At 46.0% G+C, this 22,942-nt stretch overlaps 1 protein-coding gene across 12 annotated transcripts in view; it reads left to right on the top strand.

Annotated features, from left to right (window-relative positions):
* Window positions 1-267: 267 nt before the first annotated feature.
* Window positions 268-22,942, top strand: part of LOC118774041 (histone acetyltransferase p300-like) — a 38,659-nt gene continuing 15,984 nt past the window's right edge. The window contains exons 1-16 of one of the 12 annotated variants that reach the window (XM_036523227.1): window positions 268-761; window positions 7,766-8,409; window positions 15,118-15,294; window positions 15,516-15,837; window positions 16,443-16,556; window positions 17,201-17,440; window positions 17,766-17,871; window positions 18,212-18,346; window positions 18,691-18,808; window positions 19,369-19,552; window positions 19,796-19,873; window positions 20,204-20,289; window positions 20,719-20,853; window positions 21,189-21,656; window positions 21,929-22,138; window positions 22,610-22,784. In XM_036523227.1, the coding sequence (XP_036379120.1) occupies window positions 668-761; window positions 7,766-8,409; window positions 15,118-15,294; window positions 15,516-15,837; window positions 16,443-16,556; window positions 17,201-17,440; window positions 17,766-17,871; window positions 18,212-18,346; window positions 18,691-18,808; window positions 19,369-19,552; window positions 19,796-19,873; window positions 20,204-20,289; window positions 20,719-20,853; window positions 21,189-21,656; window positions 21,929-22,138; window positions 22,610-22,784 (3,286 nt within the window). In that variant the 5' untranslated portion in view covers window positions 268-667. Of the gene's footprint in view, window positions 762-7,765; window positions 8,410-15,117; window positions 15,295-15,515; window positions 15,838-16,442; window positions 16,563-17,200; window positions 17,441-17,762; window positions 17,872-18,211; window positions 18,347-18,690; window positions 18,809-19,368; window positions 19,553-19,795; window positions 19,874-20,200; window positions 20,290-20,718; window positions 20,854-21,185; window positions 21,657-21,928; window positions 22,139-22,609; window positions 22,785-22,942 lie in introns of all 12 variants that reach the window. The other 11 variants (XM_036523220.1, XM_036523205.1, XM_036523238.1 and 8 more) reach the window with 11 other exon arrangements.

Below are 22,942 nucleotides of genomic sequence, written 5' to 3'. Positions count from 1 at the left end.
AGCTAGCTCCCTTGCTCTCTGGAGTTATTTTAATGTATTTTTTTTCCAAATTAATTCTTGGTGATGGGATCAAATGCTATTGATTGCAATGCAAACAATGTCCAAATCAAAGTAGTATATCCCTCATGGAGTTTGTCTTAAGCATTGCATGAGGCGATCCCCCAAAACAAGTATCTGCAGCGGTGCGTTCTTGAGTTGTGGTTAGCGCTTTTGCCTCGCTGCGACGACGAGTCCCCAGAGCAGTTCCTCCGTAGTAAAACAGTCGACTTCGCGGCCGACGATGGCGGAAAAGACGAATACTATCATGGAGGACAGGTCTTGGGACAGTTTCTCCCTCTCCGAAGAGGCTATGAGTTAGTGGAAGGCCCTGTACGTTTTCTTTCTCACTCACTCTCCCCCTCCCTCCTCCTCCGCTCGCAGAAATCTATAAAGAACAAAAAATCCAGCAGGGGAGGGGGGTTGATACGCCGAAGCTGAAAACGAGAGAGGCGAACCCAGGAAAGGAGAGTGTTTTGTGTACGAGACTTTTCCCCCCCTTCGTGCCAAAAAGGAGGGGGAAAGTCGAACATTCAAAGAAGGGAAAAGAAAATAGATGACTCTGTAAGGACGAAAAGGGAAGAAGTCTGTCTTTTTGTGGATATAGCTTATATTTTTAATTCGTGAAAATATGGCCGAGAACGTTCTGGACTCCGGCCCGCCTTCAGCCAAGAGGCCTAAACTCTCCTCTCCGGCACTTTCTGTCTCCGCCAGCGATGGAAACGGTAAATATTGACCGCTCGTATAACTTATTTGTGTTTCTTAACGTATTTCTGTGTTAAAAAGTCAAGTGTTTGTATTTATGCACGCATTTAAAGAGGTAAGACAAGTGTGAGTAATTGCCTTTTCGCCGTCGCCAGCCAATGTGGGACTTCATAGGGGTTGCTAGCTAGCTAGTTAGCTACCTGAACGCTGACTCCGATCGCTTTTTACGTCTTCAGTTTTACCGACTAGGTTGATGTTATTGTACATTTTCTATGGAAAAAAATTCTGGCTACTCAGATCAACAGTAATTCATTCTGGAGCAGTGCATTTGGAAATTAAATTTTAAAATGTTTTGATATTTTAGATGAAAGACTGACAAAGACAGTAATTTTAAGGTAGTCAGCTAATAAGGTAGTTAGTTAGCTTGCAAAACTGTCAGATCTAACGTTGCAAATGATTCGAATTCGCTTGGAAAGAAAAAGGCAAAGAAAATTAGCTAACTGTGTGGGAGCTAGTTAGCCGTGTTGTTGATATTGATAAATGTTAGCTAAAGATGGCGATAACTTGCCCCCTAAACTTAAGGGGAAAATGTAAGTGTAGCTACCTAGTTACTTCACAAAGCTTTGCTAGCTAACATAAACACACATCTTATTTGCCTATCTACCGTTTTTGCTTTTAGGCTGAGATTATTAGCTAAATCATCTTTGTACATACCTAGCTAGTAGGGTAACGTTAGGTACTCGTTAGTTTGATTGCTATCTAGCTAGCAGTAATTCTTTTTCAGCCTTAGGCCCATGTTAGCTAGCTACGTGTGTTGGCTAGCTGTGTGTAGCGTTGCCATTGTTAGTTTTTTTTTCTGTTGATGTTGATGGCCTCAAGTTAGCTGGCTAGCTGGGCTGCAGCACAATAACGTTACAAAATTACAACTTGCTTGTTTGTTAGCTAGCTTTGCCAGCTTGGACAGTTGTTTATATGCAGAAACATAAAATGTCATCGTGACGTTTTGTTCGTGGATTTCGAGATTTGTTTCCAGCTCTTGTTGTTTAGAAATGGTTCAACACTGAGAGAAGTTAGCGAACGAGTTGGTGAGCTTGCGAGCTGTACGGTGCAGCTAGGTGGCTAAGTGTTTCGGACATTTTTTTTCATTGTATCCCTTCACTATTGTTCACCCACACTAGATTGTAGCGGAAGCTACTGGTCTCACAAAGTAACGTTTTGACGCATCATTTAATTAGCCAGATAATGCATTTCTGAATTAGCGAAAACATTACATTACATACTTCTACTGTCCCTCCCTCACTTCGGTCTCTGTGTGGCTTCCCTATCAAAATTTAAATGTAAGTCACTGCATTGAAGCACGAACAGCCACGAAAAGACGTGCTTTTAAAGTAAGATATGCATTAAAGCCCAGCTGCTACAAAAATTGCTGCAACTAAAAGGCACTAGTTGTCCTCCACGTTATGTTTCTCGGTCTCCAATGTCGTATGGCTGTCATTAACGTAGCCACTCGGTTAATATCGAATTTCCTAAATATTCCCTCACGCAGCCAAGATTCGTTAGTTGTGAATTGCAGGAGCCCAAAACGCGAAAATAAGGACTGGGTGTCAACTGACTGTCCGTAATGACTTAAGAACGTCAAGAGCTGGATGTGACCTGTTGAAGTTGGTGTCCTCTTTGAAGATATTTTTTGACAGCACAGTTATGTGCTTTGAAATCGACTCTTCTATGTAGAAAAAGAATCAACCAAGATGAGGTTTGTGAAATGTGTTGTAGGAGACAAGGTGAGCGTAGAAAGCATACAACTAAACACATAGGTAAAGCAAATCCACGCTAAGACATTTGCAGCCTTTACCATAATCTGTCAGTGGACTGTAGCACTGTGCCTATATGAGCCTGTTATCCATCTGATGATAATAACAGTACAGATGCTGCTGCATAGTTGACTTTTGAGGTTTTGGCAACAGGTGCAAAGTTACAATGTGAACACATACACGCGTACATTAATTTCATTGAGCGATAGATGTTGGCGACAGGTTTACCAGAAAATAAACGAACTGACGGTCGCTGGAATTCGCATTCTAAATCATGTCTACAGTTCCTGGCTCCGTGCAGCTGTTTCAGTTGAATATAATGCGGCAAAATTACTAGTGTTTGACTGTGTTATGAAGCTGTTGTGAATTTTCACTGTCATTTTCACAGCTGTCTGATTGGAGTATTTTCAAGCTAGAAATGTCTCATCAAATGTCTTTGAATTTTAGCAGGGCATACAGTCAAATCGGGATTCAGTGCTTGTGCCCTGTGTAGGTTGGCAGAGATTGTAATCAGTGCCCAAACATGTCTGTCTTAAGCCTGTTTCCTTCACATTCGTGGGATTTGGATACAGTGGGCATCGTAGCTTTTTCAGTTTTTTTTTTTTTTTTTTTATAAATATTTTGGGTCTTTACTTCAGATCGTGTATTCAAGAATCTCCCGAAATCCCTTTCCAAATATCTCAGAAAGCAAAGGGGCCCTCGAGACACTCGCTTATCTGCCATGCAGTGGAGCAGCAGCACAGCTGGAGTAGTTCATATTGCCGTTTATGTCGTGTAACGGCACCCGTTCTGTGTAATCAAAAAAACATTCAAAGACGGAGTGCTAAGCAGAAATGCCTGGTAGAAAACTGATACACCTTTTCAGAGGAGAAAATAATAGATGCCAGTTGCACTGTTCAGGCAAGTAAATGACCAGAGGGACTCTTTGGGTTCAGTTTTGGTGTGAGGGCAGGTTTTTTCGACTGTGTTCCAGATGCAGGAGGGTTCCACTGCCGAGGGTTGTGGTGGTTTTTACAGCGCAGATGCCATTTCTGTGAATTTGCTAGCTTTTATGTGATTTGATCTTTTAAATGGTTTACAAACTGATTAAAAGTTTTACCCTTGCTTGTGGTTTACGCCTCTTCTCAAGCAAGCCCACCTTCGGGCAGTGGTCTGGTGTTAAACTTGTCTTACCATCATTCATATACCTGGGAGATTGCGCTTGTGGCAAGTTATTTGTATTTGCACAGATATGTAAACATTTATGTAGGGACAGCAGTTAGTTAGCTAGTCATAAGGTGACCCAGAAAGCGCAGTCACGCACAGCTTAGTAATTCTGTTGGAAGAGTGTTGAGCCGAAGTCAGGCCGGGCTCAGTAAAACTGACTCCTCCTTCCTGTGTTATCTTCCCTTTAATTCCATGGCTGCAGGATTGCTTTCCAAATGGCTTCATTCGCAGATTTGTCAGTTTAAATTTTGCTTTAATGGTGCATGCCCATCAGCTTTAGCTAAAGCCAAAATTTTTGAAAATTTGGAAACTCCGACCAGTTACTTTGCCTGCGCCATGAGTGAAGTGTGGTATGATGTACTGCAGACTCCCCTCCCTCCCTTCTTTTTTTGCACAATCTTGGAAGTGTATTTTTTGCACCCATTAGGAGAAAAAAACGCAAAACATGTTGCAGAGCATCTGACTGCCTTTTCAGATTTATCAAGTCAATTAATCTGTCAGTGGAAGTCACAGTTCAGTTTGTAGAAAGACAACGCCAAAGCAGAGGCTAATACTGGGTGCTGTTGTAAAAGTGCTTAGATGGCTGTTTGTAAGGTTCACTGTGTAAATACAATCCAGATATAAGTGGTTTAGGTAATAGTATGCTAAGTATTATTTCTTTTGCCATGTATCTTGTATGGCTGTGTGGCATGGGTGTGCATATCAGTGTTTTTAATTTGTTCTGGTGAACCAGGGACCAGTCACTACTGTTCTGCCTCTGAGCATTGCTGTAAGAAAACCTCATAAAGTCCTGTAAAATATCTTTTTTGTATAATGGTGGTGGAATCATTCACTGAAATCCTGTCTGACTGAAATGCCTTGATTGGTGTTGAAGTTGTGATTTGCTGTCAAGGGATTGTCAAGGGTAAATGTACAAAAAAACATAAATGTGGATGAGTTTTTGGATTGTTGAAAAGCCACACCGGGTCCAGTGAGTCTGGGCCCACAAGAGAGTGAGATGGTATTCACATTGTGTGTGTGTGCACGCTCGTGCGTGTGTGTGTGCACGCTCGTGCGTGTGTGTATGCACGCGAGTGTGTGTGTGTTTGCAGAAGGACAGTTTGCTCATAGCTGTTCTCCAGTGTTTGTCTTTCTGTGGCTTCACACCCTCGCCTTACAGCATCCACTCTCTCTTTGGCTCTGTGTCAAACCACAGCTCACCCTATGGAGACGACCATCGCACCGCTCGCCCCGCTACCCCGGCTGCTGCTCTGAGGCCCTCAGGTGGAGGGATTGTGTCCTGTCAATCAGACTGGCCGGTTCACTTTTCGCTCGTGCCGTGGTCACCTCAGTGGGGCGCGAATGCAGCCTCTGCAGTAGTCAGTCAGTGTATGTCTGCTGACCTCACTCTCTCAGATCAGTGTTAACATACTGCAGTGTTCTGCTTGTCCTCCTCCGTACAGATTCTCAGTAGAAACTTCTCTTGACATGGTGGAAACTCAGTGCCAGCCCCTCTCGCTTTAGCTGCGTCAGTGTTGTTGGTCAGAGAATGTGTGTGTAAATTGTCAACCTGTGTGGATGTCTCAGAGCCTGGTTAATACACCGTAGTGATTAGCATTGATTATCTTGCACCGTCATGATGATACTAATACTAATGGTAAATAATTACAATCTTCATTTACACAGTACCTTCAGTTACCTTCATTTATATACAGATTGTCAGCAACAAGTGTTTCACTGTGAAATCAGCATGAGAGAGAAAAGTAAAACCTTTAAAAATGGGATCAGAGACACTGATTTTGATGTTAGTTTCTTTCATGTGATGAACTGCATTTGATGTTTTGCAGAGCCGTGAGCTTAGTTCTGTTGAGAAAATTGAAATTCTAGGAATCTTCTAATTCAGTTAAATAATCTGATACATTACTGAGGCGCAGGTGCTTGGAAAAGCTCACTGTTCAGCTGTGACTTCTCTACACTAAGGTGGTCCAGGATGATACCAGACATTAAGTCTAATGTCTACATGTCAGTTTCGTGCCAAAAAGCCTTCATAAGTTAACACGTTGTGCCTGAGCACAGACATTCCAACAGAAATTGCCCAAATGCAAACGGGCTTGATGCTGTGTTCAGTTCGGAATCATGGTTTTAGTCTGTGGCATTACGGCTGGAGAGTAGAACACACAGAGAAAGTTACTGTCTGTGTTCCGTTGAGTGAATGGACCTGTGTGGAGGTGGAGACGGTATGGGTTGCAGTACATGCTTTTTCCAGGGTCATGAGACAAGCTGGGTGGTTGGTTGCAGCGGTTGGCTGGTTATAATCCAAAAGACATGATGACCTGAGGTTTTCAAGCTTTGATTGGAATCAACAGAAGCGATGTGCAGGCTGTAAAAATCTTTCTTATTTCTTAGCAGTGGATGATTGCCAGTTTGTATACTGTTCCCAAAAAACATTAATTTCAAGGTGAAACCCACACCTTCAGTTTGTATCAACGATATGATGATTGATAGGACTCGACAGGCCAAACTTGATGCAGCACTTCGATTCAGCACAAAAACACCAGAATGTTTCCCCGTTGTGTGTTTTTGCCGGTTTTATGAATTGTATAAACACTGGCACCTGCGCACCACTGTATTTTATTATGACGATTCCCCGAACAGTGAAATTGAGCCAGTCCTCTTTGACAGTTTTCAAATGACATTTTTGGGTTTGTCAAGCGCTGTGACCAAAATTTGTTACAGCAATTTAACATAGTGGTGGAATCAAAGATCTTGATTGCATTTTTGACAGTTTTCTGACAGGAAAAGGTGTCCTGCCAAGTATTTAAATAGACAGGATGAGCACTCAGTATGGATATGAGTTTTTACTGATAGCTTCTTAACTGTACAGTGCTATGGAGAGGGTGGTTTTGCCCTGTATACTGCACTTGCTTTTTCACACGTATGCATGAGTAGCTGTGACCACATGTTGCATACATGTCGTCAGCCTTTCCTGGGATTGAACGACGTGTGTTTTGCACTGGCTAACCTGTTCACCTTGTGTGAACCCAGTAGAGTGCGTCTAAGATGCCTTGTATTGCTGTGTGTCATTTGGATCCACAGCCGTGGATGCTTCCTGAGCTTTGTTTAACGCTTATTGATTATTGTACAATTTCCAGAGAGACTTCTCATAAATGTTGATACCATCTTGTGTGAAGGGAAGACAAGCAAGTTAATTTACTCACTGGCTGGAAAAAGTGAACCCCATTTAACCTTCTCGTAGTTGATGGGTTTCAAAATTACTGTTGTAAGGACTCTAGCATTATATGCAGTCTGTTTTTTGGTTCCCTTTAAATGAAATCTGTTTCATGTTGTCTTTGACAGCACTATACCGCTAAAATTTCTCTGTTGGTATTTGTACCATGTGGAAAATTAACGGCTGCCAGCTGTTTTCCCCCGTTTGTTAGTCATGAGTTCAGTGCTACCTGATCTGAGAAGTTTATGGGTAGCCAGGTAATAGATGGATTTTTATTGTTAATTTATTACTGTCAAACTACAATTTATTAACAGAACAAAAGGTGTAATGTGCTATATAAAGAAACTGCCTGTGCTTTTCCTCAGTTGTTCAGCATGCAGGTCCATTGGGAGGTGCACCTTGAAGTAGGAGAAGCTTATACATGAGATAGCAAGGCTAATATGTTTGCTAAAACATCTGGAAAATAATAAACACAAGTAACACTGAAAGTCAGTAAAATGTATATCAGGGTAAGAAACTTCTCTAAGTGCTGGCACATTTCATCTGTTTAATAGCTTGATGCTGATAGCCAACCCATTAGGGTACACTTTATTAGTGGTGGTAACTATCAGGTAATACAAATGTCCACACTGTGTCCTTTGTAATTGTATGTTTCAGTGTCCTCATTGTGGTGTCAATCGGTTTCTAGCAATACACTGCCATTTCCTGTCTCGTTATCACCCCTGTAGCAACCAGGCCCAGCGCAGTGTACGGAGGTGAACCCGTGAACTCATTGTCCTCTCTTGCCCTCTCTCCTCAGATTTCGGTTCGCTGTTCGACCTTGAGCACGACCTCCCCGACGAGCTCATCAACTCCACGGAGCTGGGCCTGCCCAACGGCGGGGACCTGGGCCAGCTGCACGCCAGCATGGGGGGCGGGCCCATGGGCGGCGGGGGCCAGGACGCGGCGGCCAAGCACAAGCAACTCTCGGAGCTGCTGCGGTCCGGGGCGCCGCCCCCCTCCGCCCAGCAGGGCGCGGCCGGCAGCCCCGGCGGGGGCTCCATGGGGCTCTTGCCGAACATGAAGGCGTCCCCGGGGCCCCCGGGAATGGGACAGCAGCAGCAGCAGCACCTCTCGCCCCAGCAAGCGGGCATGATGCAGCAGCAGCAGCAGCAGCAGGCAGGAATGGTGGGGGTGATGAACAGAGGCATGATGGGTACGCAGAAGGGGAACGGGCAGCAGCAGGGGCCCGGACCCCAGCAGCAGGGCATGATGGTGGGGCAGGTGATGAACGGCTCACCGCGGATGAGCTACTCGAACCCTGGGATGGGGAGTAACAGCAACTTGCTTGCAGAGACATTACAGCAGCAGCAGCAGCAGCAGCAACAGCAACAAGGTGCCCAGCAGCTAGGAGCTGGGGGACAGACTGCACTGAGAGGCCAGCAACCTGGAGCACTGAACAAGGTACGGGCGCTGAGATTGTGTACCGGAGAGAGATGGGGAAAGGTGCTTGCATGGCCAGCAGGGATGTACGGTAAAAGGTTACCTGTTACTGTTATTAGCAATTACAGATTAACTAGTATGAGCAATGTATCAATGTAGACCTTAAAAAGATGTATACGTGTCCTTTTTCCCTCAGATTGGAATATAGAGGCAGTTGGGGGATTTGGGTGAGGTGAGGTAATGCCCCATGTGTCATGTTTTAAAGTGAACGCACTTGTATATGAAAACAGAGTTTAGCAGCTACTTCTCTGCTTTTATTGCAAATGGATGCCAAGCTACAACATATACTTGTGTTGCATCTCCTGGTTTTTACAGTTACTGGTTTTTATGTGCAATGTTGTTTTGACAGATTCCATCTTTAACTGTAGGAGAGAGAAAAGTGATTGGATCAGGGAAAGTGTCAATGATGCCTGTGTGGTTAGTTGTTAGTGGGTTAATTGTTAGCTAATATTCTTTGTTTGATAATGAACCTGGTGATTCACTGCATCTTGCTCAGCCACTTGAACAGCTTTAAGCCCTTCGTGAGTATGGGGGTGCAAAGATGTTAGCGGGTGTTGCTCTCATTTCTTGGTTCAGAAATTTTTGCGTTTTTATTTGGACTATCACTGGTGTGTCAGCAAATTAAAAGACCGTTTGAACTAAACATTCACAGGTAGAAGCTGGTGACAAAGCATGCACAACACAAGGGTACTTATTTTGCTTCCCATCCCTTGAGCTGTAGGTTTGACCTTTTCATGTGATGAAGTGACACTGCTGAAATGGTGCTATAGTGCAAGATGAGGAATGCTAAACTGGAATGGTGCTCTGTTAACTGCCACCTGCAGTCATACTGTGCAGACACTGGAGTGTAATAGATGGAGTAGATGGAATAGATGGAGGAGTAAAGTTGTGTTTTCCACTGCTTATGCATGGACAAGACCACTCACTGGTAGGCCCTTGCCCATTAGGAGAAAATCACGTAACTTCTCCTTGTAATGATCTCAGAGGGCATACTGAGGATGACTTTCAGGAGGTGAGGGGTTTGGTTCACCGTTGTTGGTTTTGAAGTGCTCTGATTTTTGTAATGTGAGAAGTGTGTATGGTTTTTGGGACGTGACCCTCCATTTTGGCAGGTGATTTTCTTGCTGTTGTCCCAGGGCTGCCATTACCATTTTCTTTATTACCAATTTTTATTGACCAGAGGTTGTTTCTTAGTGATGTTGCTGGGACCTGACTGAAACCACACTTATGGTAGAAGGGATAATATCTGCCATTTCCCCTCACCTGTAATTATTATTGGCTTCCTTTGGGGATAACCAGCTTTTCTACTGCTATTACCACAACTGTACCTATTGGGGTGTTATTGGGTTTGATTTAAAATCCATTTTTTGGCATTGTGTCAGCATTCAGTGCCTTCTGATTTACTCTTTCTCCTCATAAGCTGGTCCCAGTGAGAAAGTGGAGCTTATCCCACCGCGTGTTTGAGCTTTTAAAGCAATTACTCAGCGTAAAACACTTGCTGTTTAAATGCTGCTTTTAAAATATAATTTGGAATTTGCTTTCATGTTTTATTACACCACTCTTTAAGCCCAGATGTCCCATGAGTTTACAGTAGCTGCTCACATCAGGTGAAGATTTACACCCATGCATATGGAACATACACACATGCAGGTAGAAGCGCAAACCAACAGGTAATCGGCATAAGGTGAATGTACCCAGGCTGGAAACATTTAGCCTTTTTCAGCGCTAACTGACATGCTTCACTGGCTTGTGGAAGCAGCTTGAGTGTTAATTGACTGGACTGGAGTTCCTTATATTGAATCTCAAGGAACGTTGCCGCCATGGTATGAGCCTGACTGTTGCTTGAATGAGTGAATCAGTTTGGATGCTCATTTGTGTGAAGACCAAAAGGGTGTTAGAAACAACACTGAGGATGCTCACTTGTTCTTCCTAGTGTTTGTTTCATTGAGATGCCCACACAGCCAGTGTGTATCTCCTGCAAGGCACTGTCATTGTGATGACTTATGTATGATTAGGCCCATACTTGAATAATTTGGCTTGTTAGTTTTTTTTACCTTGTTTCCAAGAATAGAAACCATACACAGAGTGCTGTGGTGAGGCAGTCTGGCTGTTTGATCTTGCGCATTTTGCATTTTGCCATTGACCTTACAGTCTGAGTAGGAGTGTGTGAAATTGTTCAGGGCTTGATGCTTATTTTGAAATGTGGTTGCCACACTGGGAAACCAGTCATCAGTTTTTGGTTGCCCGAATAGACAATGTGGTTGCCATGTTTTAGCACCATACGGGACTATACTATGCGATTTCGACCCCCCCAGACCCCGGCAGGGGTAAATTTCTGAGAAAAGAACACTTAACTGAGTCTGTTTCAGGTGGTGGTCAAGTTCAGCTGTAATTTTTATTTTTATTGCTGAGGACTGCAGCTGCAGTGAATCAGAGAGATGTTGCCTGCTCCAGTCAGAGTTTCTGTTCATGTACATGTGTTGATTGGCAGCAGTACAGTACTATCAAGAAATTTGCACGTGTGTTTATTACAGAATTGTTTCATTTGTGGAGAATCAGTTTTATTTTGTTTAGTTTTTGGTTCTTGATTGGTGAATTTGGTTGTTCTGGGCAACTGGACAACCATTAATTACGATCTCTGTTGTTCAAGGATCCCAAGAATATGATTCCCTGATTAAAGATTTGACTATTATTTGTTTGTCCTGTTAGTTTTTAAGTTTAGTTTTAATTTGTGGCTGTAATGAACATTTTTCAATGATCCTAAGGCTTTGACATCATAATTTCTGATGCAAGTAAAGTTGCTTGTTGTTACAGGTATCAACATTTTCATATACAATGTTAAATGACTGTTTAAGACTAAGTAGCCAAGTGAAATAGCTTTTTGAAATGAATGTTCTAGCCATGCAGAGCAGTTTATATCTACTTAATATTTTGCCAGTTACTGTATGGGAAGAGGGATTGTAACCAGTAGAATGTACCGCTAACCCCTATAGTGTCAGTGAAATGCAAAGGTCTACATATTTCAGCGTTCCTCAACATTTATGTCTTCTCCTGCATTCAGTCAGTAATTCAGTCCCAAACTGAAAGCAGATATCAAATGACTACCTTAATGTGGACATCCATTACTGACCTTGTTTGTATGGCTTGGAATAAGAAGAATACAAGGATTAAATGGAAAAAAATGTGTGGACATAAGTCACAGCCATATTTAATGGTGTTAATGAGGACACATAGCAGCCAGCAGTTGTAGTGGTAACTTTGTGAGTTACTTGGTAGAACTGAAGTATTTCGCACAATGTCCAAGTTTCGATGATGGATTTATTGGAAACAAATGGAATGGAAACTATTTGCAATGATGTGCAATGATGAGGTTTACACGAAAAGGACTTTTTTTAAGTGTATTTACATTGAACTGTGAAAGCAAGGCTGTTTAATTTTTTTCTTTTCACATGAAATGGACATTAGTCTGCCTACAGTGGATCAGTGCGTTTTTTCCCTGCCTTAACTGGAATCCATTTTCTGTCAGACATTTGAAGACTTTCATTACTGTGGGGCATGTATTATTGCACTTGTTGAAATTTATTGTTGCACTTCAGTATTCACAGTGGCACTAATTATTATTACAGCACTGTGTGATGGATTGACACATGTTCAGATGTAATCTGTCATGTTCAGTACATACTCTTGTTCTAGTAGTTTAATTAGATGTACTTTTGTGCCCTTGCTTTATAAGTGGCTCTGGATAAGAATGTCTAAGTGACAAAAATCTAAATGTAAGTGAATGCATTTTTTTCCATAGGCAGCTTTCAAATCACTGTCTAGAGAGTGCATTCCATGTCCTAGTGGCACTATTTAGCCTGCACCTTATTAGGTAAACGCTGCTTTCTATGAGTTGCATTTCCTTTTGATTTGATGACAAAGTCAGGAAGCCGCCATAGAAACAGTGTTGTGTGTGGCATGACACAGCACCTTCTCCTCTGAGTGTACACTGCACCTCACACTCAGAGCTCACCTGCTCCCCAGGGAGACCGGGTAAAGGGGTTAGGGGTTATTTGAGTTCAAGGACAATGATCATGGATACAATTGAGAGAGAGAACTTCATAAAGGGGTGCTGGAGTTAAATGGCAGATCCGAAAAAGGTTCAGTTGAAGAATAAGTTTGAAAATCTTATGCGCAGTGGGGAATGATATCTCCACTGTGATTTCAATACGGGTACTAGTATTAAGCCGCTATCCTGTGCATTGAAATCTGAGATTTGTGGTTTAGTGGTGTCCTAGAAGTGTCATTCATTTCCATTGTTTGGCAGTGTCCTGTGGGCATGTTCATGTGAGGGGAAAGGTTGTTGTTGGTTATTGGTTGCTCCAAGAATAAGAACTGTTTCAAAAGTTGGCTGGTGTATAACAGGGTGTAAGATGACTCTAATTCCAGTCAGTGAAATGTTAAAGCCTTTGGTGTGTGTTTTGCTTTGACATTCTTTTAGATAAGCCATGAGTTAATATGTCTGTCATGTGAAATGAGCCAGTCTGTGCTGAGGAAACTAATAAATTGCATAGATCAGTTGAGCTAGACCTGCCTGTTCTGGTCATGTGGACAGTGAGGGTTTCTGTTTTAGAAAGGCCCTAACCTGTGCAACTGCTCGTAGGCAAACCATGTCCATGTCTTGCATACTGATTTAATAGCCTTCATGGTGGTAGAGGGAAGGATAATGCCAGACCAGAGCCCTCTGTCGTGAGCTGTTTGATATATTCAAGACGTTTTCATTTTGCTGTGCTTTTAATTGTTTGTTTTCTGGTAAGCGCATCCAGTAACAGAGCCCCGGGGATGGTGGGCAAGCTGTCAGCATACCAATCAGTCGGATCTCAAATCATCTTGTTGCAATCATTTCTTCTTTAGTTTATTTCTGCTAGACATGAAAGTCAAACATTAAATGGTGACATGTCTTCCAGAATCGTTTTTCTTGGTCATTTAATTCCCCCTCGCCCTTTGAAGGCGCCTTTTCTGTGTTTGGGGGGGAAACTCAAAATTCTGCTTGAAAATGCAGGGAATGTGTCGTTAGTGTGTCTCCCCCTGGCACGGTCGAGGGCATTATGACCGCAAGAGGACCAGGCAGGAGGCCTTCAGCTGGAAGGCAGTGAACATAAGCACAGTGGGTAGTGTTTAGTCTGGCATGGAACAGCATGTTATCTGGGGTGTCTCCCTTGGGGCTACTGCTGCATGTCATATTTCATACTTTATCTGAAAACATTTGACCCCCTTTGACACCCCCCTCGCCCCCCCCCCCCCCACCACCACCACCACTCCCCTTTAAACTTTGCCGATTGGAGCTGATCAAGGATAACAAATGTCAGCTGTCCAAAGCTGGCAGGTTGTCGGAGGCACAGAGACTGAGTGGAGAATTGTTGCCACCTTTCAGATCTCAGAGGTCAGTCCACTTTTTCGGGTGAAGGAATGTATGTTGACTTGGTGTCCTCCCCAGTGTACCACTTTACATCATTTTCAAGTTCATGATAATTTTAAATTCAAAGAATGGTTATTAAGGGATTGATTGATAAATTTCTTAGGGAGTGCAGTTACACCAATTACACAACATATCTGAAATTGCATCGATCAGAATTCATCCCTTTCAGATCCTTGACAATTCCAATTGGTGAATGCAGAATGAACTCAAGAGCAAATGGAGTTGCTCTGTTAAGAATGTAACATGTCTGCGAAAATAAAGTGTCCTTAAGTTCACTGATGGCAAGACTCTAGATGTTTCTACAAGGCTAGATGTTGCCCTGTGCAAAATGAACCATAAGGAGGCGTCAGCTTGTACCTAATAACCTCTAAAAAGACCAACCCTACTGCCTGAAAATAATGTTGTTATTCTGCAATAGCACCCAACATATGACTTTAAGGTCCTCTTAACATTTATGTTTGCCTAGATAGAAGCTTGTTTTGGTCTCTTATCTTCAGATTTCAACTTCCTCTGACCTTCCAATGGTACTTTGGATATAAAGCACAGAAATCTGAAAACAAACAACTGGCAAAAAAAAAAACAGATGGGAGATTGGAATTGAAATCAAAAGCTGTTAAAATACAGAAAGTGAACTGTTTTGATGTCAGTAATGGCAATTAGCTGGATTAGTGGTTTGTAATTAGTTACAATATTGTCTTTTATTTGAAAAGAATACATATTTGATTGCTTCAGCCATAGATTTTTTTTTTTTTAGGGAATGACTTACCATTGAGTAAATTACTCACCGTGGGCTTCCATTTGTGGTGATGTCAAATGTGGTGTTGGCCTCAGTCATTCAAGGTTGGAGTTACAGTAAATTGTTTCCCATTATACATTTTTAAGCATGTTTTAATATTGCCAAACTCGTGCGGTGTTACATTGGGCTGGATGCATCACAGGGCATTGCAGTCTCTTGATGCCAGGAGAATAATGTTTATGGTGTCGCTAAAGGTTCATAGTCTCCTTTTGCCTGATTATCTGTCAGCTACTTCTTTTGAAACTGCCTCAGCCTGTTAAGTGATTGGTATTTTGATTGTTGTGTAATTCTCTAAAATGCACAGCAAAGCTGAATTGCAAGTTCAAGCTCGTTCTCATGCTCTTCATCCCTTTTTCTTCTCCTGTCTTCTCTTCCCTCTTCTCCTCTCTCGTTCCTCCTCTCTCCTTCCTCTCAGATGGGTTTGATGGGTAACCCGGGTCCCTATGGCGGCCCCTTTGGTCAGTCCACAGCCCAGGGTCTGGGGGGTGCTGGGCTGGGCCCGCAGCTCCAGAACAAGGCAGGTCTTCCCAACAGCCTGGCCCAGTTCAACCTGGACAAGAAGACGCAGCCCGTACAGGGCGTGGCCGGCATGGTGAGGGGCTGGCTGCTTCTGTCACTCCCTCCCATTGTTCTGTGTCTGTGGGTTTGAGTGTTTGTTTGAGTGTACATGTGAGTGCAGGTTGTTAGCATGCAGTTTTTTTTTGCATGCGTGTGTGCGTGAGAAGGAGATATCATGGTCATTTTCTATGCCACTTTCAAACATTTCCTCTGTGTCCTTCAGTACCTAACTCCTCTTCTCTCCCTGTGCCCCAGGCCTCTCAGCAAGCCCCTGCAGTAGGGTCCGGTGTGGCGGGAGCTGGGGGTGCAGGAGGAATGGTGTCCAACCCCCAGGGCGGCCTTGGCTCTGCTACAGCAGCGTCCGCGGCGGCGGCGGCAGCAGCAGCGCCCCCTACGGCCGACCCGGAGAAACGCAAGCTGATCCAGCAGCAGCTGGTCCTCCTGCTCCACGCCCACAAGTGCCAGCGGCGGGAGCAGGCCAACGGGGAGGTGCGGCAGTGCAACCTGCCCCACTGCCGCACCATGAAGAACGTCCTCAACCACATGACCCACTGCCAGGCCGGCAAGTCCTGCCAGGGTGAGAGAGAGCGAGGGGACGGGCTGGCCATTCACGCCGTCTCTCATTACATTACATTACATCACACTCTTTTAGCAGACACTCTTATCCGCAGAGACTTCGAGCACAACACAACAGAAGTGTATCCGTTCAGGCTGAATGAGCAACAGTTTCAGACCAGGCTAACGACACTGCCAGTGAGTGTGAGCACAACACGTTTCAAACCCTACCACCAGTTAACCACAAGTGCAACCTGACTAGACACGGGAAGCCAAGTATACTACAATACATCACAGTCACTAGATTCCAGAATCCAGATTCCAGAATCCCGATGCTGTATATGAAAAAAACAGCAAGTAATACAAGTAGCAGGTTTTGGGGAATGGCCAGTGATTCTGCTGTCCTGACTCCCGTGGGAAGTTCATTCCACCCACTGAGGGACTGGCCCAGACAGGGATTGTGTCTGAGAGCCTCTCGCATATGTGTTGGTATACAACGGGGTCTCCGTCACTCAGGCGTACCTTACCTTTCATCTTCAGCCTCCTTTTTTTATTGCTTGTTTTGTTACTGGGCTATCCCTGCTGTCCGCACTCGGGTTTAATGTGCACGCTCCTCTCTGTCTGCAGTTGCGCACTGTGCCTCGTCACGGCAGATCATCTCTCACTGGAAGAACTGCACGCGGCACGACTGCCCCGTCTGCCTGCCGCTCAAGAACGCCGGAGACAAGAGGAACCAGCAGCGTGAGTGTCTGTATCCGTCTGGGGCGGCTTTCTGCTTCTCTCAAAATGCATGCTAACTCTAACTCACCAGCTGTCATTTTGTCTTCTGGTCAGGGTTAAAGATCTGATATTATTGACAGGTCGGCTAATTAGTTGGCTCCCACTTTAACTTAGTTTAAACCCACTACCAAATTTATTGAGAGGTTCTTACCAGACTCAGGCAAAATATGTTGAAAACGAAGCATCTCTCCACTATTTTACCATTTCCATGGTAGCCCAATTTTATGGGCGTTTGACAGCAAATATACAGTAAAAATAATCCTTGTATCTTCATTAGTTGAGAATGTAAAACTGGTGTGTGGACATGTCCTGTGGTAGAATATTACATTGGGTATGTGTGTGTGTGTGTGTGTGTGTGTGTGTCAGCCTTGTGAAGTTTTTATATTTCTGTCCAAGTGTGCAGATCGTCGGGTGACGTTGTGTCATCCGTGTGTGCATATTCTTGGCCTTTGCAGGCATGGTACATTGTGTACTTAAAAAGTAATTGAAAACCGTTCTCTCACTCTCCAGAATGAGGGAACGCAGTTGGAGTTTGCGTAGGCTGTCCTTTGATGGTTGTCGCAGTCAGCATTAACACCCGTCTCTCTCTCTGTCGCTCCCTGCAGCTCTTCTGGGTGGTGCTGGAGTGGGCCTGAGCAGTTCTCTAGGGGCGGTTCCTGGGGGCCAGCCGAGCGCCCCCAGCCTCAACCCGCCCAGCCAGATCGACCCCAGCTCCATCGAGCGGGCCTACGCCGCCCTGGGCCTCACCTACCAGGGCAACCAGATTCAGCCGCAGCCACCTCAGTCCAGCCTGCCGGCCCAGGGGCTGCAGGGCCAGCCTGGCATGAGGCCACTCAACGCCATGGGTGAGTGGAGCTGCTGTGGAGCACAGTACAGTAGCGAGAATGTATCAAAAACAGTGTAGCACGGAATCGGGGAGGGGGTAAATAAACTTAACAACTGGGAGGACTACCTTGGGGTACTGGTCTTGTACATATATCCAGGCAGCGGTGCATTAGCTTTGGCCAGCATTTAACAGCTGTAGACTAGGCCAGGAGAGCATTTTTTTTTTTAAGTGTGGGGGATTAAAAACAAGACAGCCGTGAAATTATACAGGTTTGTTGATGTGCAGCTTATTTGGTGGATGGACTTCTCACTTTTCTCTTCCCCTTTCTCGTTTCGTACCAGCAGGAGGGAACCCCCTGGGTGTGAATGGAGGAGTCGGGGTGCAGCCCCCCAGCCAGCAGCCCAACCTTCTGCAGGACAACGCGTTGCACACCAGCATGAACTCACAGGGGTATGTGTTGGCACTGTGATCACCATGCTGCACCCTGCATTAAAATAAAATTCAAATGATGGGCATCCATCAGCTGGATGTTGTATATATCTCTCAACTTCATTTCTCAAGGTGTTTTTTGGGTGTTTTTTTAGCTCCATTGTGAATAACTAACTGTAGTTTCTTGAGGTTTATTAAGTTTTATATATATTGAAATCTAAGGCTGATTTGTATATCTCTCTTTCCCTCTATACCTTTCTTTAATTCCCTCCCCATTCCCAAAATCTCTTTTTCTGCTCCTGCCTCCATCCTTTCCTCCTGTTTTTTCTGTCGATTTTGCCCCTCCCCTGACCCCCATCAGTCTGATGAACGACAGCGGTGGGGTCGGAGGTTTGGGCTCCATGCCCACGGCCACCCCGCCCTCCAGCGCCGGCATGAGGAAGAGCTGGCACGAGGACATCACCCAGGACCTGCGCAACCACCTAGTGCACAAACTGTGAGTGCTCAGCAAACCGTGGCAACGCAACGCCTCGGTCGCACAGCCCAAACGCGGTGTGCGGTGGAGCTGTGTGGCGGTAAATTGCACTGCAAACGAAATGCAGGCACAAGAAGGAGGATAAAAGACATCTGAGCTTGGCGGTTCCGTACGCTGCTCCCCTTCGACACAACTGTTCAGCATTAACTGACCACGTGTCACATTCAAACCCTACACCGCTATCCAGCACCCTTATGTAACTGTGCATGCACACGCTGTGTTCCTAGGCTGCTTGAACAGGTACCTCCATTTGCCAGTCCCCATCGTCTCTCTCCCTCTCGCCCTCTCCCTCCCTCTGTCTGCAGTGTGCAGGCCATCTTCCCCACACCAGACCCTGCTGCTCTGAAGGACCGGCGCATGGAGAACCTGGTGGCCTACGCCCGCAAAGTGGAGGGGGACATGTACGAGTCCGCCAACAGCAGGGTAAGGCTCTGTTCATGGCATTTGTGTTCTTCTGCCCCGTTTTTTAACTTGTCCGTATCCATGGGAAACTGTGTACATAAACTATGGCTTTCGACAGGGAACACATTCTGATTAGTTGAAAGGATGCGTGTTGAATTCCAACAAATGAAACATTTGAATGCACAGTGTCGCACCAGAAATGGGCCAATATTACAGTTTGAAATTGATACACAAATGCGGTTCTAAATTCCAGTCTCAACTGGCATTTAATAAAACATTGATTTGAAACAGTAACTTGACTAACTCACTTGATTTGTGTATTGTTATTCCCAATGACATGTAGCAGTGGTATAATGGCCCACTTGGGGCTGTGCTCTTGTATTAAAATGAAACACTTCGGCTCTGCCTCGGGGCCACACCACACCATCCTGTTGCGCTTCGTTTTAACACACAATTTTAATAAACGGCACAGCTCGTGGTTTTGTATACGTATGTTTATAATGCAACCAGGATTTTTGGGAGAAACGTTGGAATTATTACCAGCACGTGTGCGTGAAACTCCGCCTGTGTCTCTTTCCCAGGCGGAGTACTACCACCTCCTGGCAGAGAAGATCTACAAGATCCAGAAGGAGCTGGAGGAGAAGCGCAGGACGCGGCTGCAGAAGCAGGGAATGATGCCCACGCAGCCCGTGCTGGGGTCCTCCGGCATGGCACAGGGGCCTCCCAGCATGAGCCAGCCCCCGCCCTCCACCGGACTGCCCTCCAGTGAGTGCACGGTCACGCACAGGGTAGACTACATTTTGACACCGGAGAAGCCCTGGCAGTTTGTTGTCAAGTAGCGATAGCAAAGATGCCCCGGTCAGATTGACTCCTGGTGATCCCAGTTCTGCTCGTAGGATGCCCACTGAGAGCTTTACTCTGTGGTCCATTGTTTCAGCACTCATAAGCGTCCTGCGCAGTGGTGGTGCCACAGGTTTAACCCAGGCCCCTCTCCCTCTCTCCCTGCAGATGGGCCTCTCCCTGACCCCTCCCTCGTGCGGCCCACGGTGCCCAACCAGATGGTGAACCGGATGCAAAACCCCGCAGGTACGCCTCACAGCGCTGGGATGTTGTAACGACTGGGGCATAAGCATGTTCTCACAGCACCATAAAACTGCTTCAGTGCTGATCTCATTATGCCACCGACATTGAAACTGTTCACGCGCCGGTCTTGTGTAGGCATCTAGCACATACGTACATTATAAGATACTAAGTGTTATTCTAGTTTTGAAATCAGAGCTTCTTCTGTGTGTGTGTCAGCGTGTGTGTCAGCGTGTGTCAGGGTGTGTGAGCGCGTGTGTGAGGGCATGTGTCAGCACGTGTGAGCGTGTGTTTGCGCCTCACCCAGTGACCTCACACATTCATCTGTGTCAGTAGGCATGAACCAGTTCAACCAGATAGGGATGCAGTCTCTGGGCCAGAGGTCGACCCCCCCTCTGCAGCTCGGCACACCCCTAAACCAGGTCAGTGCTTAATCTCTGCTGTTGTCCTACAGTAGGCTCCAGATTGAGATGGAATGGGATGTAATGAGAAAGGATTTACTTAAAGGAGAAGTTAAAATGGTTTTCGGTCCAACAGAAGAATTGGTGAAGACCATGCTAAATGGGTATTGAAATCTTATGTATCCGTTTTCACCCCATAACCAAATATATCCCTTGTGCATATTACTTTTCAACAAATCAAAACACTTCCATTGTGTGAACTCTGCAGAATGCGCTGGCATATTTTTGGATCTGTTGTCTCACTCCTAAATTATGGGTGTCACTGAGCAATTTTCCTCTGTGCTGGTGTTTCTTCTGAAAGCTAAAAACTTGTGGTTCAGAGTTTTTCTTGTTTGGTGAAACATGTCACGGCCAGACTCTGAATTTTCTGGGGGTCATTTTCTTTCTCAGATGGGTATGGGGGCGCCACGGATGGGGCAGCCCAATGTGACTCAGCTCCAGAACCAGTACCTCCCTCCTGGCCAGTTCCCCGGGACAGGCCTAGGTGGCATGGGACAGTCAGGCGCGCAGGGTGGAATTGCACAGGTGAGGGGCGGTTGGCATGTCCAGGCCAACGCAAGGCACTTATGACACACACACGGACAGTATCACTCTCATGTTCACGTGTACCTGTTTATTCCCAAAATGCTATAGAAAGGGCAGAAAACCACCCACTGATGTGTTCAGTGTTCAGTCTTCAATGTTCAGTGTTCATGTGTTCAGTCTAAACTAAGAAACATACACATGTGGTGCATATGTAGAACTTATATGTAAGTGATGTGTGATGCGTATATACAGGTAGTTGTGAATTACTATTACTAAATCTGACTGAATTTGAATTCTCCCTCTCCCATCCCCCCTTTTCTCTTGTCCTCCAGCAGGGTCAGATACCCACTCCCCCCTCGCTGCCGGTCAGCAGTCCGGTAGGGGGAGTAGGCGCCGGAGCCACAGTGGGTTCCATGGGGCCTGGAAGTGTTGGCCCCCCTTCAAATTTGGCCCCTTCCGCCAACTCCTCCCAGCCCAACTCTCACCCGCACTGTCCACCCATCCGCCAAAACTCCCCTTCGCCCGCTCGCAGTCGCACGCCCACCCCCCACCGGACTCCCCCGGGGTTAGGAGGCTCACAGACCCCCCAGCCCCAGACCCCCAACCCTCCCCAGCTGCCCCCTCCAGCCCCCCAGCAGCAGCAGCTGTCCCAGCCAATGGGGCAGGGCCTGAGCGCGGACAAACCAACGCAGCTACAGCACCACCAAGCGGGGATGGGGTCCCTGGCGGCCCCCCAGTCCGGACCGGCTTCCTCTGTGCCGACGTCAGGCGCTGTGCTGGCGCCCCAACACCCGCGCACGCCGGTGAGTACCGCAGGGCACGGAGAGAGGGGAGCCAAGGGAATGCCATGTTCTCTTCCGTACACTTGTAAGGAAGTCCCAGACTTCCCACCCAAACAGTCTCACATTTTCCCACCAGTTTGCTGAATCTCCTGTCTTCCTCTCTGCGTCCTTTGCTGTTTCTCTTCTGTGGGTTGTCTGCTCTCCTGCTCACTCCCTCTGTGGGTCCTCTGCTCTTTCACGCTCTCTCGTCTCAATATTCATATTTCCCCTCCTCCCGCTGCCTCGCTCTACAGCTATCCCAGAAGTCCTCGCTCACAGCGGATGGCCAGGTGTCCACGCCGGCCTCTGTCAGCAGCGCTGATGCGGGCTCCCAGCAGGCCCCGCCCGACGGCCCCGCCCTTCCGGACCCCAAGATGGAGGTGAAGCAGCAGGATGAGGAGGACGGGGAGGCGGTGGCCATGGGCGGAAAGCAAGCTGACATCAAGGCTGAGGAGAAGCCGGAGGTGAGGGGCTGTGAGGAGGGGCTGAGATGGGAGGTGGAGGAAGGGCCATATTCTCTGTATGGGCCCCTGCTAGGAGACGGTGGATAACAGGACCTGTACTGAGAAGAGCTGCAGGTGGACCATGTTCCATGCTGCTGTTATAACCTTCAGCGAGGTTCATAACCTGACTTGCCTTTGTAAATATGTGTCTGTATGAATGGATAGTGCTTAAATTGTTGGCTAATGATATCTCCTTGGACAAGGCGGTATGCAGAGGAAATGAATAATGCACGTTTAAGCTGATGCCGGGAATCCAAATGCCGGGAAATCCTTGCTGAGATAGATTGTTGTTTTACCTGTTTTGAAATGATTTTAATAATCTGAAATGCCACCGAACCTGCTTGATTAAACTGCTTGAAAACGTGCTCGCCTGCCTCTGGACTTTTTTCCAGTTTCGTTTAACCCCTTCCCTTCCGTCTATCCCTACCTCAGGTAAAGGAGGAGTCCTCAGGTGACGGATGTAAATCGGAGCCCATGGAGACGTCGACGGGAGCGTCGAGCGAGGACCAGAAACCGAAGATGAAGACGGAACCTAAAGAGGAAGAGGAGGGGCCGGGATCTGTGGGGGCTAACAGCTCCCCCTCCAGCGCTCTGAACAAGAGGAAAAGTAAGGCTGCCGTGCTCCTGGCTCTTCCAGTTTCACTGTTCCCCAGTGCTGCTCTCCTAAATATGTACCTGACAAAGTAGTACAGACAAAACCTTGGATATGCAAAGGCTCAGTACAGAAGTTGTACATTCAGCTCTACTTGAAACTTTGCTTTCAGA

This window comes from Megalops cyprinoides, chromosome 1 (genome assembly GCF_013368585.1).
Source record: "Megalops cyprinoides isolate fMegCyp1 chromosome 1, fMegCyp1.pri, whole genome shotgun sequence".
In the NCBI taxonomy this organism is placed as follows: Eukaryota; Metazoa; Chordata; class Actinopteri; order Elopiformes; family Megalopidae; genus Megalops; species Megalops cyprinoides.
This window is presented reverse-complemented; position numbering and strand designations above follow the sequence as displayed.